The following is a 20489-nucleotide window of genomic DNA, read 5'->3' as shown; positions in this document are numbered from 1 at the left end:
CGTATATCATGTGGCAGGTACGATGATACTCTATGCCCAGGAAAGCCAAGGAAGTTTCCATTAAGAAAAGATCCTGGGCCGACAGGAATCGAACCCGGACACCTTCAACACAGCTTTGCTTTGTTGCAGCGGAATTTACCGTTAGGCTAAGAAAGGTCTAATTCAAGGTAGTGAACACATTTTTATAAAAAAAACACAGAAGAAGGATACAAAACAAAAGCTAACAAATAAATAACCGTACAATAGAACACAACGGAATTTAACTTTCATTCAAAACAAGCAAAGGAAATCTTTAACCTACCTTGGGCCGTAAGGTTATCCAAAAGTTTCGTTCTGGAGGCCTCCATATCCGATCATTAGCAAACTACGTGATCGATGTCATCATAACTGGAACCATACCTACTATTAGTATTGCTCACCGCGAGGTTAATCCTGTGCAAATGTGCATTTAGCGAGAAATATGTAATGCATAGACATAAGTCGTCATATTACGCGAATGAAATCTCGACTTAGATCCAAACAAACAGACGTATGGACAGTGTGATAAGAGTGCATTTTTTCTTGGTTGTGATGGAACATTTCAAGTAACCATGGTGCTCAAGCTGCAATGTATACATATAAAGCTAGCATTACTGTATAAATACAATTAAAGTTGATTTAAGGTTGGAAAGCGCCGCACTAGAGCTCATATTGATCTTGTAACATTAGGTCGAAATTTTTGGGTTCCTTTCCTCCCTTTAAATCAACTTTAATTGTACATGTACAATAATGCTATATAAAGTTAGCTATTTAAATGCATAAATTACTTGGGCTTGATCTGCAGACAAACAGACGTAACACTGATGACAGAGCCATACGCAATCGAAATCATCGTTGCAAAAGCATAATCGCTCAACGATATATGCACTGGGTACTAGACGACGGAAGTGTTAGAAAGTCTAAACGCGAAGAAAAACGATGTGTGTAGCCTAATGATGATAAACTACATTTTTGAATCAACCGTTTGAAAAAGGGGGTCGATGGAAAGTGAAAAGTGTTACGTGTGTTTCTCTGAAGTTGATTGCAAAGGCCATGAACATTAATAAAACAATCTTTTTACTATCGATTCATTGACTTTTATTTATTTGTTATGATTAAAACCTGCTCCATTTTATGCATCAAAGAGGGAGTGTAGCTGTTTATAGATTTTGTGTGGCCATTATTTTATTCGCAAATTATTACATATCTCTAGTTTAAGAGAATTCGACTGTGGCTTTAACACAAAAATCTTCCTAACTTCCTGATTGATGCTTATCGTTCATTTTCCTCTAGCGTAAATCACCGTTTCCTAAACCACGTTCAAAATTATCAGTTACTGATTTTGTTCCTACACTTTTTTTCGCATAGCAATACAGATACATATTGGATTAATCTCGACTTTTCCTCTCTCTTTTTCTCATCATCTAAGCAAAAATATACATACAAGCCCACTCTACCTAATGAATATGCAGAGATAGAATCAAACTAGTGGAACTAATATACAAAACATAACTCACTATTTCTACATAGAATGTCGAAAGAACAATCGTACACAAGGAGCAAGAAAAAAGGAAAACATGAGTGAATACATTTATACCTACTAGTTTAAAAGCTGACAGAAAACAATAATGAGAGAGATAGGCAATTGCAGAAAGCACAAAATGACAAATAAATAGTAGTTTGCAGTGTTTTTTTTTTTCTCTCCTACATTAGAGATATGATGGACAGTGATGCAATTATAGCAGCATCCGTGACAGAAATGGGAAAAAGGTGGAACACAAAACAGGCGACTGTATCGAAAGCGCAATATCCGGTACCATAATGATAACGACGATAATGGTCGGTAAATAGCACATTTAGGTTTTGTTTTAGTGGCGTTTGATTTGCTTTAACTAGATTTGCTCTTTTTCCCATTTAATTTTTTCTACTAATTAGTTTTAATTACTTGTTTTAGGTATATATCACTATTTCATTTCTTGTTGTTTTGACTATGTATAGTAATCGATTCTGTCTCTTTTTTCTTCCTTTTCTCGCATCCGTTTACTGCTAGTGGCTCATTTCTGTTTTAGTCTTCGCTTTGTCGTCTTCTATTTTTGCTCGTTACAACACATTAGCTGACGTTTGTATCATTGTATCATAGGTATCAACCTTATCTTGTGTCGTGTCAAGTTGTATGGCCCTTGTATGGTTGTCCCTAAGGATGCATTTCATTCGTTTTTTTCCTTCTTCTCTTGCGCATTTTGATAAAAACTGGACTATCGTAAAATGGCTAACGTGTTTGATCTATTTAGAATTTCCACTAGTACAATAATTTAGATGTGTTTAATTTACATGTATGGATGTATTTGTATTTGAGTGGGATGTTGTCTGCTCTGGCAGACCATATGCAGGATATGCCAATAGCATTTACAGTGTTGCCAGTAGCCGCGTGAACCCGAGACAAGCAGACAGTATAGTCTGTCCAACGCCGTATACCATCGCCAGGATTGGCGACATTGGTAAATTCGAGGCTCTATGTACAAAGGCAATGGTGGCACTACTGACGGTGCCTCCGGTAACCGGAGAAACAACACCCATTACTAGGATAAAAATTGAGAAGAATCGACCAAATTTGTGCTTGCGTAGCGTGACAAACGCAATTACCGCCGCACCGGTATGGATAACAATCGACGAAAACAGAGCCCACAGGAAGACGTGATACCACATATCGACAAACTTTGTTAATGTACTCGTTCCTACTCCCCGCAGACCGATCACATTGGCTATCGTGTCCAATTCCGAGATTGTTTCGGAATACATTGCTTTTGCCGGTTGAGATACCGTCTTGATTATCCCTCACTTCCCGTTGCTCTTATTCCTAAGAACTCTAGATCTACTAATCTCTAAATCACCCTCGAACGCCTGTTTTATGTGTTAGTTGTCAGTTGTCGCTCGAGATCCGTCCCTATGAGTCGCCAAATGTTCCACTCGGTGACCAGGACTCAACCCAATCTCGACTGGTCAAGTAAGAGAAGCTGCGCTTTGCAGACCGAGTCCCTCTCAAGTGTAGATGAGACCGCCTTTGCTAGTTTTCGTAGATACAGATCAAGCGATCTTAGTTCTTTTTCCGCGGCAACCACTATTTGAATTGACGAATTTCGATATTTGAGCAGCGGAGCCGATGTGTCGGTTGCCTTTCGAAAGACAGTAGTTTTCCGACAGCGACAGCTACTAGCATTGATGGCGGTAGAATACAGCTGAGATATTGCTGACGATGACGGAGGTGGTCGCAGCAGATAGTGCGATAGATACGCACCACTGTGCACCATCGTGCGTTTCTACAATGACACAGAAAGAGAAGAAAACAGTTAAAACAAGTACTACACAGTCTACAACATATAAGAAAGTTTGAAATAGTTGAAATATTAATAGAGAAAATTTGAAAGATACACTGAGACAAATTAAATGTAAATTATTTTAGTACATTATTATTACAGTGGACGGTATACCATATAAGTTGAGACACTACACTATAAAATTGAATGGACCCAAACGTTAAATAATAGTGGATCACGCATCTTCTTTTCTTCTTGGCATTAACGTTCTCACTGGGACAGAGAATGCTTCTCAGCTTAGTGTTCTTATAAGCACTTCCACAGTTATTAACTGAGAGCTTTCTTTGTCAAAGTTGCTATTTTCGCATTCGTATATCGTGTGGCAGGTACGATTATACCAGGGTGGCCACCAAATTACCATTTTGAAATTCCCGCTTTTATCCCGGTTTTGCCGGTATAGTTTCCAGAATTTTCCCGGCTTTTTATTTTGCTAGTTGAAGGTATTTCAACTCAACTTTTGATATTTCGATTTTCTTTTCTCCATGGAAATGAAGAATCCTGCAAAATAAATAATTTTAAGGTGAAAATGAAACAAAACCACGCATGTTGAAGCTTGTATCTATACCTTATTTTCAAATTATTAAGGTATCCCGGCGCAAGTGGGACATAAAAAACGATAGTTCAAACAAATTGTTCAGAATAATTTTCAAATGTAAATATTTTGCAAATTCAACAACACGGTCACATTGTGGCAACACATTTGCTGGTGTGTGCAATAATTTCGAAATTGTGAAAACCTTAGAAAAAAGATGTACAATGAGCCATTAGACGCAGTTGCCTCGCTAAACGGGGCAAGTGGGACCCATCCAGTTTCGTGCGTAAAATCACTTCAGTAAGTCAACCGTTGCAATAATAGGATTGATAAATCATAGATATTTTAGTTTGAGTACATATTTGATGTACGTAAGGGATCAGCCATAAACTACGTTACGTGTTAGGAAGAAACCCTACATTTCTCGCATAACTTCTGATCTCGCCCTAAAAGCCATTGGTAACCATGTGTGTAGCTCGTTGTTTCTGAGCATTTGATTGGATTTTCATGTTATTTAACAACGCAATGGGGAAGAAAGGCTCATTATCTACCTGCCCGTGATGTTGGTTTGGATGCTTATTCTTTCATTTGCTCAGAAACAACGAGCTACACACGTGGCTACCAATAGCTTTTAGGGCGTTATCTCAGAGTATGCGAGATTTAATAATACGTCATATCGCATTGAATTTTAACTGAAAATTTCTCACAAAAAGCATGTTTACATGATTAGATGAAAAAACCGAATTTAGTACTATACCATTTAATTCCACAAGAGTTCTATCCTTTGACAGATACGCGTATTTCAACCTCAACTGTAAGGCCGTCTTCAGTGTCGTGTACTAGACTCGACTGTCGAGTCTAGTACACGACACTGAAGACGGCCTTACAGTTCAGGTCGAAATACGCGTATCTGTCAAAGGATACAAACTCTAGCGAAATTAAATGGTATAGTACTAATTTCGGTTTTTTCATCTACTTATAGGTATTCTACTAAACAGCTCGAAAATTTATTATCATGTTTACATGTTCAAAATGGGTCTACCCCGTTTGGCATACAGTCGTTTGGCATAATAGCTGTTTGACATAATTCCATTTGGCATAACGGTCGTTTGGCATAATCGCCATTTGGCAAAATAGCCGTTTGGCATACTTTGATACTTTGAACATTGAATTTGATCAAATTCCTTCCATTAAGCAAAGGGGTGTGTATAAACTGCTCACGATCGTACATTCCGTTGTCAGTTAGTGATAAGACATCAGGGATTGAATCCTGAGAAAATTGAGAGAATCTCTCACGTATCGCTCTCTGTAACTATCATAACATGCTGCACATTATGAGAGACTGTTTATCGTATAATGCTACAACTTTGATCAGATTGGGGGGATAGTAGTGCATGATAAAACCCCTTTAAACATGCTCCAAGCCTGGGGGACACTATTGCTATTGGAAGTTCGTGGATTGTTTATCGTGCCAGTAAAGAAAAACACCTATCCCCAACAGTAAACAAGCGAGAAAAATGGATTTTATCATCGCTCTCTCTTTGGGACACTCGCTCGCTGCTTCCATTTATCAGACTTGTTACACCTTGCGATGCAATGACGATCGTGGACCGCAACAGATGGGATGTTTTTCTTTGCTTGCTTTGATCGTGCTCCATACTCAAATGAGAGCGGATTCTGCAATGCCTGTAAGACATACTCCTTAATCATCATTTTTCAAGGAAACCAATATCCAATAAAGCTCTTTTGGAATTGCATCATACATTACTTCCGGGGTCATTAAGTCCGGGATATTATGGCGCATTTTTAACAAAAATATATCCAACGCCTAAATTATTCCATGCCATTTGAAAAAAAAAGGAACATGTAGTTTTATGACGCATCTTATGGTACGGCATTTTACTGTACCACTGCAGTATCTTCCTTTTTCAAATTATGCCAAACGACCATTATGCCAAACGACTATTATGCCAAACAACTGTATGCCAAACGGCATTATGCCAAATGGCATTATGCCAAACTGGGTAGACCCGTTCAAAATATATCATATATAAGTTATCAATCGAAATGCAGCAAGTAAACTTTTAATAATTGACGAATTTTTGAATATGTTCTGTTATTATTGTTATGCATGGCGGAAAATCACTTAATGGAATGAAATTGTTTTCCGCAACTACTGATTTTGGTAGAAATAACAAATAAAGTTCAATAAAAATAGAAAAGTAATTGTTCTCACGATGTATTAATTTTATTTCTATCTTCACTCAATTTTCAATTCGTATTTAAAAAAAAAAAAAATATTCAGAAAAAAATAGCATTTTTTCGTCTTTTTAAGCAATTACGTAAGATTGATTTTATTTTTTGATATAAATCATTCGTGTGAATGTTTTAATGCTACTCTCTAAGAAAATGTTTGAAACGTGTAGGAAAAGTTTTAGTTCTGGTGCTTGTTTTGATAGGTCCCACTTACCCCGGGTATTAAGATATTTTAGGGTAAGTTAGACCATAGAAATTTTCATATGAAATTAAAAGAAAATACCTGTTTATCGTAAGCAGCTTGTAATAATACTTAAAGTAGTAACTAACCGATGGTAATTCGATTCATGACACAATTATTTTTTGCGAGCCAATGCAGAACGTGAAACGTGTCATAATTTATCATACAAGTTAAAAATGGCGCTGAGCTGACAAATGTTACAAGGAGCAAATGGTAATAAAAATTACAATATTTTTTGTACTAAATACATTCCTTATTGTTGTATCTTCAACTTTCTAGAAGAATACCCCCTTGAAAAACTTTTCCTAAACGAGCTATGACGGAAGGTCCCACTTACCCCGTATTCTCACTTACCCCGGGGTACCTTAGTTAATTTGTTAAGTAATGATCTATTTGAGACTCTTATAAACAAGGGAATATTTTAAAGAATAAATATCCAGATTGATTGCGGTATAAATTTTCAATAATTGAAGAAAATTGTCAATAAAATATGTTTAAGGGCCAAAATCTTCTAAAATAATTCATTAAACTTTGATTCTAAACTTTGAGTAAATCATAGAAAAGTTCAAAAAGTGTTAAAACCAACAGTAATAGGCCCTCGTGCGTTAAAATACACTCAAATAAAGATTTAAAAAAAAGCGGGAAGTGGGTAGGACAGGTAGGACATGTACTACGCACAAAAACATCTGGGTAGGACAGTCCAAGGATTGTCCTACCCACGATTAAAAAAAAGTACTAGAACGACCTCATTGGTTGTAAAGGCCAGCAATTTGATCTATTTTTGTAAAATTTGTTTGATAAAAATGATTTAAAAATGATATAAATATAAAGGATATTCTTATTTTTAATATGAAAGATAACAAAATTTAATCCAAAGAATGATCATTAAGAAAGGAATGGTAATAAATTTCTTTTTAGACGCTTGGTCTCTATTATAATACAAGTCTAAAACGTCTATAATTTCAATGGAAGGTCTCTAAAGTATCTATTTCAACCGAAATTCCCCAAGAAAAAGCGTAAAGCATTATAATAGTGAAAAATTGTATATAGTTATACTACTGCAATTCTATCGACCATTCCTATACATTTCTATACAAATGCTGTCCAATGTTTCCTGAGAAGTTTCATTAGAAACTCCTGCGAAAAGTATCTCTAGATTCGATTGTTTTTTTTTTCGATTAACTTAGAAAATTATCTAGGAATTCTGCTAAAACTTCCTCAAGAGTCCAGGGAATTCTTTAAGCGATCCTTGGTCATTAAGGGTGAGTTAAAAACTTACACAAGTTGTTTCAGAGGCTACTCTGGAAATTTGCTTAAGAAACATCTCACGGATTCAATTTTCAGGAAAGTTTTCTTGGCATTTCCCAGGAGACATTCCTGGAAGAATTCCTTTAAAAAGCTGTCAAGACTTATTTGAGAACATTTCAAAGAATTACTGAAGGAATTTCTGAAGAAATCTTAGAAGGAACCTCTGTAGCAATTGCGCAAGGTATCTAGAGAGACATTTTAAATATGTCACCAGATATTTCTGGAGAAGTTATTGACTGAATTTCAGAAGACATTTTGACCCGGAATCTCGGAGGATGTCCCAGGGAAATTTATGGAGGAATCAATTTTATAAAATTTAGAAGGAATTATTATTTTCTTGAAAACTTCAAAGATTTTTTTTCCATTTCTGTGGTTTTTATTGGGAAAACCCAGGTTGAATTCTTGAGGTATCCTAAATAGAATTCTTGGAGAAATTACCTAGGAAAATTCGGGATACAATTGCAGTCGTTATGTCACCAGGAATTGTAAATACACGTAAAAGGGTCTTATGAAAATGTCTGTTCTCATGCTATGAAAAATTAAACTCTTATCTCCTGGCTCCTCAGATTTCATTTTCATTTTTGATTCCTGTTAGGTTTCTTTTCGGCCTTTTTTGGTACCTATCAGATCTCTTTTCTGGAAACAGGTCTCAAATTTACTATTTTTAAGGCAATCAGTCGCTACCCGCTGTGTAAAGACAAAAAGCTTTCCTAGTCTTCTAGTAACGAGTGGCATGAACGTGAGGGGTTTAAAAGTAAAGGGGTGTCAGTGATAAAAAACTAGTTTTGAGAAAATCTAATTTGAAGGTTTTTCAGCATTTTCTTTTATTCTATACAAATTGTGTAGGACTCAAACAAATGAGCAAGTCTTCTAAGAATTATGTTATTTTTCCTCTTGAGCAGAAAAATCAACTGAGAATATCGTTAGAACACTTTGAAACAGTAGAATATCCTTAACTCAACTCAACTCAAAACCGACCACAATGGCACCCCTTTGCGTTTGGGCTCATCAAATAGTAACTTTCAATTTCCAGTCCAGGGTTATTTTTTTTAACTTCACTTTGCACAACATATTTTCCAACGTTTGTCCTACCCCTTCAAACGTGGACGCGTCTCTGAATACAGTAATGGCCTGATTTTGTCAGCACCCGATTTTGTCTTCATTTTTTTGGCCGACTTTGTCAGTCTTAAAATTATATTTCTTTTAATTAGGCTAAACACGTCTATACGGGCAATATAGGGTACATAAAGTCAATTCTGGACAAACATTTGAAAAGGGCCCAAGAGGTCTTGAGCCTTTTTTTAGAAACGTTGCTGTTGAGCCCTTTTTAGCCCGCCCACGCAAACTAACACCACTATCAGAAAGATTGGTGTTAGCTCTTCCTGATAGTGGTATTGGTGAGCGTGATCGAGTTGAATTGGGCTCAACAGCGTCTTGCAAAGCCAATGTTTACCAATGTCGATGTGCCCTTTTGAAATGTTTGTCCAGAATTATGGCCTTGGCCACGTCTATACAATCATCTAAAGACCGAAATTTTGAATTTGAAATTCTTTATAATTATCCAAGAAGCTTTTCAATGTTGCCTTCGATGACAGTACATAGAAAATGGAAGTAAAAAGAAAATAATGTTTATATTACCAAAATCACGATCCCAAGTCCTTATGTTAAAATAAATCTTGAAATTTTTGTATTGTTTCTAAAAACATTTCCATACTATTGCTTACTCCTATTTCTTAATAAACACTTGCAGTACATGACTTGCATGGCTTTGTTTTGTAGCCGCGGACTCTAATCACTCGGCTAAGGAAGGCCCCATTTTTTTTTGTTTTTTTTTTTTTTTAATTTCTTTATTAGTGTCATTCCAAACATTACATTCATTTTTTTATATCTAGGTGTTATTAGACAACACTATCATCCTAATTTGGTAAAACAAGATTTTATTAACATTTTGTTAACAACATATTACATTTCATTTGCCGTAGAATGAGCCCTAGATACTTAACTTCATCTGACCAATTAAGGAAGACCCCATAGTGAATCACACATGCTTGCAACTTCTCTTGGAGGAAATTTCCCATGCAAATCCCTTTAGGATACCTGGCTGTCTAAGAAGTATATCTAACTGATGGCGCCTTTCTCGTGATCTAATGCTACATCAATTTTGCTCACTTAGCATATACTGTACCGTTTTCAGGCAGACAAATTTGCTTTTATTTTTGGAGTGCAAACAACACTTCAACAGCATGTAATGGGGAAAGCAAAAGATTTTTTCTGATAGTCACGCTGCTATCAAATCTATTGTTTTAGCCAACTCTAGGTTGACATTTTGTTGGGAAGAAGTAGACTATAGCGTAGGTCACTTAGGGCCGATTTCTTCACCATCGCTTAAGGCGTAACCACTGACCAAGTGACTATAAGTCACCTGAGGAGATCAAAAATAGAATGAATGATTTACTTGGGGATGTTCCCCAGTACAAGTAATCATCATGAAAAAGAGAACCCTATCTGACACTCGTCGGAAAGGTCTTTCTCAAGAATGTTATATGGTTCACTATAACAAAAGTGATCTAAATAATAAAGTTTTTTTTTTTCAAGTAATGTCTCCAGGTAAATGCCAAGGAAATCCTGAAGTAACCTCATATAAAACTAGTGGAAGTTCTAAAGTCACTGTTAATGAACAATAATCTCTGAAATAACGCCTGGACTCTTGAGGAAGTTTTTGTATTTCCTAAGATAATTAAAATAAATCAATCAAATATCGGGATAGTATTTCCCAGGGTTTTCGAAAGGAATTTCTCGAAAAATATTAGACAGAATCTCTACAGCAGTTTGTGTAGAAATGATCGCACGAATTATTGGGAACATCATTGCAGTATTAGCTGGTTTGAAAACTCAAATAATTTTTTGACGGTTGCATGGGATTTTTTTGAGAAACTTTTTAAAAAATGTTTGGAAAAACTGCAGGAGTAATACTTGGATGAAATACTGGAGAAATTCCTAGAAAAAAAAAAACAGATTTTTTCGAAGAACTCCTTGAAGAATTTTGGGTTTCTGAGAGAAATTGTGGATGAATTATTGAAGGATTTTTATCATGAACAGGCGGAGGAATTCTTACAAAGTTTCTTGAAAAACCCCTGAACCATTTTTTTTTTCAAAACAATCTGATAAAGAAATTTTGTAGAAATCTAAGGAGATCTACTAGAGTAACAACCGCAGAATTCAGCTGAAGGATTAGTGAAAAATATCTGGTGGAAATTATAGGATTGTAGTGGATAAGAAAATCAAGGTAATCCCTGAGAAAATTACAAAAGATAGTAGCTTTGGAGTTCTCAAGGATTTCCGGGAACAGTGCGCATAGTACCTCCGTAATGTGCGTACACGAATTATCTCTGCTCTTGGAAGTTTTTTTTAAACTACCTAAAGCAATAAACAGTACTTTTCAGTGCTACAAAAACAGTACTATTCAGTGCTAAAATAAAAAACGGCACTTTCCAGTGCTACTAAAATAGTACTTTTCAGTGCTAAAATAAAAAAAACGGTACTTCTCAGTGCTACTAAAAAAGTACTTTTCAGTACTATTTTTTCTACTATTGATCCCTTTATGATCCTTGTTTGGACCCGTGCCTTCGATTTTTCGTTGGACCCGTTAGCGAAAGCTAGAGGTGATAATTTTTCTTGGACACCATCTTGGGAAAAAAACCTTTCGAAGGTCACGTCTTCTTTCGTTTATTCACTAAACATGGTTGCAACTACAAACAAAAGAAAGGATGAATCTCTGCATTCACAACTTCCTTCCAAAAAAGTGGGATTTAAAACTGTCACTAAACGTGGCAAGAATGGAAGAAAGGACGCTTCCCCGGAATGCGAACTTTCTTCCAAGGGTGAAATGAATAATGTTGATAATTGTATCGAAATGAGCAATCAGTTCGATGCTTTAGACAAATTTTCCGTACACCAAATCCAAGCAGCCTCTAGCCCAGGCTCTTTGATTCAAGTGAGGAAGCAAAGAGTGCCGCCTATCGTGGTCAGTTGTTCCGAATTTGGGGATTTAGGCAGGAGATCTTGAACTCCATTAGAGGAATCAAGGTTTCCCTCCAAATCGCAAAGAAAGGAGACTGTCGCGTTTTGCCGGAAACTCTTAAAGTTCGCGAACTTCTTCTCAAACATCTTAATGAGAAGAAGCACATTTTTTTTACTTATGACGACAAAACTGAACGTTTGTTCAAAGTCGTCTTGAAAGGTTTCTCAAGTGACTATAAGTCACCTGAAGAGATCAAAAATGGAATAAATGATTAACTTGGATTTTCACCAGTCCAAGTCATTATGAAAAAGAGAACCCAATCTGGCGTTGTTCGGAAAGGGCTTTCTCAAGAATATTATTTAGTTCACTTTAACGAAAAAGATCTAAATAATATTAAAGCTTTAGAAAAAGCTAGACTTTTGTTCGATGTTCGTGTGACGTGGGAACATGTCCAGAAACCTGGAGGAAATTACCAAAACCTCACTCAGTGCCGTCGGTGCCAAAAATGGGGTCATGGTACAAAAAAATGCATGATTTGCGGAGGTTCTTCTCACGCCAAGGACGTCTGTCCAGTGAAGGAAGATACCGTGCAACCCCGCTAATTTGAACAGCACCTCATGCAAACCATCGGGGTTCATTTTTAATTTGAACTTCTAGTCACCCCAGAACCGTGTTTTTGATTACCTCTTTCACTGTTTTGTTTTGATTCTGTGTTTCGTTCTACAGCGTTCCATTTCACTTTACTCCGTTCCATGAGCTAAATGACGTTTGAACCATTTTTAATCTGAACGGTGTGCAAATTAGAGGGGTACAAATTAAAAAGTGTTCAGATTAAATGTGGTCAAACCAACGGGGTACCCGATACCGATAAATTCATATGCGCCAATTGAAAGGGTAATCATAAGTCCAATTCTTGGCCTTGCCCTTCGCATAGGCGAGTCGTCGAGGCTCGTGCCAGGCAGATGAAAGATAATATCCGTTAACACAACGGTCGTTTCCGCTCATTCTTCAGTTAACGATTGCTTGATCAAGAATCATACCCATCATGAAGATCATAATCAGGCTCATTCCCAAAGTAATTTTAATCCGTCGGGTAGCCGTTCGAATCTTTTAATTTCGAATGTATCTACCCAAGGAAAATCCTTTGCCGATATCGTAGCAGGTAATTTGAACTCCTCCCCTATTCGTATTATGAGTACCCATTCTACTTGTTTGAAATCAAATGGAGAAAACCCTGCCGCCACAGGTAACATCTACTCCGCTTCTTCGTCTACCTAAATTCTAACGGAAAATCATCAGATAATGAACCCACTTCAAGTGATATGTCTGCCTCTGATTTTAACTTTCCAACTGAACAATTGAATCTAATGATTGATGCAATGTTCAAAGCCACCACTATGGCTGAAGCAGTCCAAGTTGGTGTAAAATTTACTAATCAAATTGTTATTGGATTACGTTTTTCTAATGGATCCAAATAATAATTGAAATATTTTTAATTGGAATTCTCGTTCTCTGAATGGTAAAGAGGACGAGCTGTTTAATTTTCTTACAGCTAATAACGTGCATATAGCCGTTATTACTGAAACATATTTAAAACCAAGATCCATACTTAAAAAAGATCCTAACGTAATGATCGACTTGATGGGGCATGTGGGGGAGTTGCAATTATCATTCATAGACGTATAAAACATCAACTGTTTTCGTCATTTGAAACTAAACTTTAGGTGTTTCTGTTGAAACACAGCTTGGTAAATATACTTCCATAGCTGCCTATTTGCCTCTGGACAGCAAGTTAATTTGCTCCAACCTGACTTGCAAAAATTGACTCGCAATATAAGTCAAAAATTTTAGACATTGGTGACTTTAATGCCAAACATCGGTCATGGAATAATTCTCAAAGTAATTCCAACGGCAGAATTTTATTTGATGAGTGCTCTTCAGGATATTTCTCAATTCAATAGCCTGATAGCCCTACGTGTTTTTCCTCTTCTAGAAATCAATCTACGATTGATTTGGTCTTAACCGACTCTAGTCATGTTTGTAGCCAATTAGTTACTCATGCTGCTTTTGAGTCTGATCATGTCCCTGTTACGTTTCAAATATCCCATGAAGCGATTCTCAATCCTTTCAGCTCCACTTTCAATTATTTTCGAGCCGAGTTGGATATATATGCAACATACATTTCTTTACACACAAAACTTGATATTGACAATGCTCTTAAAACTTTAACAAATTCCATTGTTGAAGCCAGGAGCATTGCAATCCCAAAATGTGAAGTAAAATTTGAATCCATTATTATAAACGATGATCTTAAACTCTTGATCCATCTTAAAAACGTGAGGAGAAGGCAATTTCAACGCACTCGCGATTCTGCTATGAAAATTATATGGCAGTATTTGCAGAAATAAATCAAGAAACGTTTTGCAAAAAAATAAAATTTCTCAATTGGACCCTGGCTTTAAGCCCTTTTGGTAATTATCTAAAATTTTGAAAAAAAACCTCAGAAGCCAATACCGGCATTGAAAGAGGAAAACAAATTATTACTAACCAATTGCGAAAAAGCTCAAAAACTTGCTATTCAATTTGAAACCGCGCACAATTTCTATTTAGGACTTACTAGTCCAATAGAAAATCAAGTTACTCAGGACTTCGAAAACATTCCCAATCAAGAGAACGTTTTCGAAAATTCCTGGTAGACTGATTTGGAAGAAGTGAGAACTATTATTTAAAAAAATCAAAAATAAGAAAGCCCCTGGCGATGATGGAATTTGATGAGGATGAATCAAGAAACTTCCAGCGAGTAGCTTATCATTCTTGGTTGATATATTTGACAAATGTTTTCAGTTGGCATATTTTCCTGAACAAATGAAAAAATACCAAGGTTGTACTAATTTTAAAATCGGACAAAAATCCTGCAGAAGCCTCTAGCTATTGTCCCATCAATTTGCTTTCCTCCAACAGTAAACTTTTTGAAAAGGTCATTTTGAACAGAATGCGGTCCACATCAACGAAGATTTAATTTTTCCCATTGAACAGTTCGGTTTCCGACATGGACATTCGAAATATTTTTCGAGTTGCATTCCGCAACCCAACCCAGAATCGAAAGATTTAAAAAATGGCAAGACAATGGGCACGATCAGTTACACAGAATTGGTTTCCATTGGGTGTGTTGATAATGAATGAAGCGCGGAATAACGACAATGTGAATCATATAACAACGTATGTATCACCGTCAACAATGATAAGCCGTTCCAATCAGCTTACCCGATTATCTACGAAAGACACTCAAAGTTCATCGTTTCAAAAGAAATGTCAAGTAGCAGAAGGAAATTATGCCTATTCGATCAACCAACGTGTCTTTTCCTTCATTGTCTATGTACCAAAGCGAAACAATTGCACATTTGCAAATCGAAGTTTCGGTTACTTTAGGGATTATTTCGACTAATTCTTGTAAATGTGAATTATAAGCAACTTCTCCTTATTTCTGGCGTTTACGTACCAACTGGGATAGAGTCTGAGATTCCTGAAGGAGTCCCTAAAAGTAAATGGTAATTTTTTTCGATTGGAAGAAGAATAAGAAGAAGAAAAAACCACACATAAATTTCAATGATCATAACAAATTTTATTAAAATTATATACCTATATAATTGTGTTATAAAATACCACCTCAGAACACATCTAAATTTTCACAAAATTGATGAAATTTAGTGTTTTTCTATTTGAAGCAAATGATAGCAGCACAACCACTTTCGCTGCACTTCCATTGTTCCAAGTAGTTCCCGGGAAATATTCCTAGAAGTGTAATAAAAACAGCATTAACTGAGCTGACTCGTCTGAATGAATCATTTATAGGCACAAATGTACGCTATAATACAATAAGTTATGTGAATACTTACATATAGGCACTCTCCCTCTTTCCACGAACGTTTCAAAACATTTCGAGCACATGTCGATTTCTGCAGCTCTTTTCGGTGTTGACAGATGCACTTTGCCGAAATTCAGTAAAAATATTTGTTTGCTGATTGTTTTGGTAAAATAGATTACCGAGTCTCAGTTTTTTATGAAAACTACCGATTTTCGTCAATTTGCATCTGTCAACATCGCTCATCTGTCATAATTGAACGAGATTTCGGTAAAAATATGTTTTACCGGCTGAATTCGGCATTTAAGTTTACCGAAATGAAATTCTACGATTAAGTGTGTAGGTGTAGGGGAAATCAGGGTAAAACCGACACTGTGGGTAAGCTCGACACCCTTTGATTTTTCATGTTTTGAGCAGATTTTCATGCAGTTTCCACCACGCTCTATCTTAACTTGTAAAATGTTGTGTTTCGGATGACATTACAACTGACGCTACCAATAAACTGTCAAAATAAACAACAAAATCATATTGGATAACAATGAAACAACAGCAGTTGCAATATTTCGCTGTTATTCTTTAACTATTTCGCATGTAAAATTTTCAAAATGTCATTATTTGTTCTGCGTCTACATCATCATTTACTATTATTACGTTGATACAACATGAAGGAGAAATTAATTTTTGGTTTTTCGACAGCTGAAAACGCTATTGAAAAATAAATGTCCACTCGGGGTAAGATCGACACTTTCATTTGGGGTAAAATCGACACCTTTCTTTGTTTCATAATCTAACTTCAGGGAATCTTTCTAATCGTAAGACTATCTCTGTAGTTTATATGAGTATTTATTTTCGAATTCCAGTGAAGTTCACGGATGGCGAACTTGTTAACATGTAAAATATGACGCTGTATGACTTGCCACAAGCCATCATTAAGTATTAAAAAACATATTTCTTTGTTATCACGTTTCAACTTATTTGATGAAGCTTGAAGAAACGTTTCTCTTATAAAATTGTAGAATGAATAGAATTTGAAATAATCTTATTGTTTATTTGCGGATCATAGGGTTCGACAGCTTTTATTGTCTCAAAATAATTACACTTTTCTGTTTTGTTAAAATAAAACAGTATTTATTTTCAATACCAATCATTCGCTAGAACTTCATCTTCGTAAACATTCAATGAACACAAATGAATAATTACCATTTGTATTCACCCCAACTTTATTATCTTAGCATGGGACATTTGAAATATTCACATATATTTAGTAGATCTTAGGCCTCTCCTTAATAATTTACGTAATATGTGAATAATCCTTTGGAGGAAGGGGTCATGAATGTCGAAAGTCATGTTTAAAGCATGCTTTTAAATATTCAATGTGATGGTGATGTTCACAACGTATAAATTCTACTTAAAGTGGATGTGTCGGTTTTACCCCAACAGGGTGTCGATCTTACCCGCACTCTCAGTTGTCTTACCTAAAAATGATGAAATATCAATTCGATTTGAATCACTATATAACCTTAATATATCATCCAGCGATCGCAAGGATTGATAGATTTATAACCAATATGTGATTCTACAACAATTTTAGATTCGTTTAACAAGCGAAAGTACACACATTTTATCAGTAAGCTTAGGGTGTCGGTTTTACCCCGAATTCCCCTATGGGAGTTAAAATTATAAGGAAAATGAATTGTTTTTCTTATGTTTTGAATCAATTTGGACGAGTAAATGAATGTAGCTCTATCATGTGAATGTGGTCTATCGAACACAAAAGATTTCATGCTGATTGGCTATGTAAAACGGTGTATTATCCCCTATGGCTACAATTGGCGTATGACCAAAACCGGTGCTTCTACCCTAGCACAATATTCTGGTGAATAAATATGGTGAACCCATGTACTCACGATTCAGATTATTTAACATGTTACAGATTGCTACCTGTTGTATATCGAATTGAAGCATACGTCAAGATGTACTTTACGAGTTGAGTTTTCGGTTATGGGTAGCAGTGTATGGAATATAATAAAATTAACGACGTAGAAAGCAGCGATACAAAATGGAAGAAAATAATGCAAAGTTTAAAACATCCGTTATTCTTTTATTAAATGGAATTCAAATTTGTAGCATTTTCAGAGCTCAGTTTTGAATATTTTTCTTCGTCAGCTTGAAAAACTTTGTGTTGCTTCCAAAGTATGATTTGTTTTCGTTTGTGAAGGGTCATAACAGCTTGTGTGTCGTTACTTAACAAGCACAGTTCGCTATCAAAATAAAAGTTTACATATGGGGCATTCCATCAATCACGTAAAACATTTTCAGGAGATTTTCAACCTCCCCCCCATAGTAAGATTGTTTGTATGAAAATTAAAAAAATATTTGTATGGCGCGTAAAAATACTCAACCACCCCTTACCCCTTAAGGTATTAATGAACGGCGCCATAAATCTTCAGTTTATGTTGAATTCAAACCATATTTTGATAGGTAGACTAGCAGGTAATCAACAATGCCACAGGACAATTTACGATTTTTCAGTAACCAAAACGGGAATTTACGTAGAATCCTTGAACACCTATATTTTTATCATATTTAATATATCTTTTTAAAATTATACCCCTTAACTTTAAATTCCATTATCCGGAATAACTGAAGACCATCACCGCGAGTTCCAGTTCCAAGAATGGCATTACTTCGAATTCCATTATCACGGGACAATGTCATTTGAGATAATAATATATTCGTGACAATAGCATTTAGCGTAACAGTGTGTTCAGTGTGAGGAAACTCGGGTTGAAGAAATGCGGGATTTTGTATTCAGTAGTTGTTAAACTTCTACTTGGTTGGTTCGCCGTAAACTACCATCATAATTAATTAAACAAGTACTTTTCAAGAGAGGGTAGATACCGTAAAATCTGGTGTAATTGATCACAAGGGTGAAATTGATCATCGTATCACACAATTTTATTTATTCGTAATTGAGCATAAATATCAATGTAAGCTGCAGTAAATTAATGTTGTTTGTCGTAACTATTGTCAAATTGTGTGTTGTTTTTTTTGCGTAGAAGAATGTTTATTACAGTGAAACCTCCATGAGTCGATATTGAAGGGACCATCGACTCATGGAAATATCGAGTCATGGAACAGCAATCCTTTGGAAAGCTGTTTGAAGGGACCATCATAGTAACCATGAAATTTTGTTTCCAGTACGGTTCCATGAGTCGATATCGAGTCATGGAACATCGAGTCATGGAGGGATCACTATACTATGAAAATAATGTAAAATTTCAAAATCATGCACGGTGCAATACTGCAAACACATATAAACTTCTATTTCTAAGCAAGGATTTGAACATGGTATAAACCTGAAAGATGCTTGAGATACATCCCCAAACCAGATTTCATCACCAAAACTCGTACCAATTAGTTCAAATGGTTGAAATAATTGTATTTCTGTTAGATATCATTGAATTCCTTAAGAAATTGCATACATTTAGGCGTTTTTCGTGTTATTCTTGAAATTTAACTATTCGTTATTTATTTAAATATTGCATTGTTAAGAATTTAACAAGCATATTCTGATTCAGGGAGCTCAAATTTATCATGTAGAGTTGTTTTGAAAACTAACAATAATGGCATTGACAAGTGATCAATTTCACCCCGAAATGAGATCCCTGATTTTTTATTTTAGAGATATTTGTTAACACTAAAATGACATTTGTTAGAAAATTTTAGCACATCAGTCGATGAGGCTCACCTTCGTACTTGTTTTCCTGCATTTAGTTGTTAGGCTAGGGCGGTTCAATATTTAAAAATGTTTGAGAATCCAATCTCCCATATGTTTCTTACCATCCTTACCATAAAATTAGGGTTCTATGAAATTTTCAGCTTTCTAGGTGGTGATTTAAAGGTGGCCCAAAGACAATGTAGGTTTATATGGAAATTACTATGGAGAAATTTTGAGATATGTTCCAAACACGCTAGTTTTGTAATGTAAATACAAACTTATTATCCCATAGTAATAACTCATTCTTCAAACCATAATAAAGAAATTTGCTGAAGAGAGAAATTCAATCCGACTGATAGCAGAAGAGATATTCATGAGTTTGTTTGCTATTATTTAGCTTAATATAGGATTAAAACCCTGCAAACATGTACAAAAATCCCGTACAAAATCAAAACAGATTTGTTTCTTCAGCAACATCCTTTATTTAGGTATAAAGAATAAGTTTTTAATATAGGATGATAATTTTCTACTTACATTTCAGTACTAGCGTGTTTGGAACATTTCTCAAAATTTCTCCATAGTAAATTCCATACAAACCTACATTGTCTTTGGGCCACCTTTAAATCACCACCTAGAAAGCTGAAAATTTCACTGAACACTATTTTTATGGTAAGGATGGTAAGGAGCATATGGGAGATTGGATTTTCAAACATTTTTGAAATTTGAATCGCCCTATTGTTAGGCGTTGTTAACATTATAGAAAACAGACTAGAAAAACCGTTAAAAATGATCAATTTCACCCGAAATTATGGTACTTAAGAAAGACATGTAACATTGAGCTTTGCAAGTGTTATGATTTTAAAATCAATGAAACCAAATATTTTTTCTTATTTCATTTAAGCGTATTTCAAAAACTGAGACTTTCTCTTCACGAGTTAGCTTGAGAATGAGTTAATTGATTAATTCAATTCGCTCACTATTGTATTTATTCAGGGCTCTAATATGTTTATGTAATCGAAAAAAACGGGAAATTCAAAGGAAAAATTGCAGATTTGTGCAAAATCTAAATGTAGTAATGTATGCTACAAATGATCACAAAATTATCGACAGTGATCTAGAGTTCTATAGTTTGGCCAGTAGTCCATTACTCAGCGAT

At 35.5% G+C, this 20489-nt stretch overlaps 1 protein-coding gene across 2 annotated transcripts in view; it reads right to left on the bottom strand.

The window, feature by feature from the left end:
* Window positions 1-1092: 1092 nt before the first annotated feature.
* The window catches only part of LOC5569164 (transmembrane protein 170A), a 110031-nt gene continuing 90634 nt past the window's right edge, over window positions 1093-20489 (bottom strand). For both annotated transcript variants that reach the window (XR_002500021.1, XM_021842481.1), the window contains exon 2: window positions 1093-3335. Coding sequence is in view for 1 of the 2 variants with exons in the window: in XM_021842481.1 (XP_021698173.1) it covers window positions 2425-2817 (393 nt within the window). In the remaining variant the exon portion in view is untranslated. The remainder of the gene's footprint in view (window positions 3336-20489) is intronic.

The sequence above is a fragment of the Aedes aegypti genome, chromosome 2 (assembly GCF_002204515.2).
Source record: "Aedes aegypti strain LVP_AGWG chromosome 2, AaegL5.0 Primary Assembly, whole genome shotgun sequence".
Lineage (NCBI taxonomy): Eukaryota > Metazoa > Arthropoda > Insecta > Diptera > Culicidae > Aedes > Aedes aegypti.
This window is presented reverse-complemented; position numbering and strand designations above follow the sequence as displayed.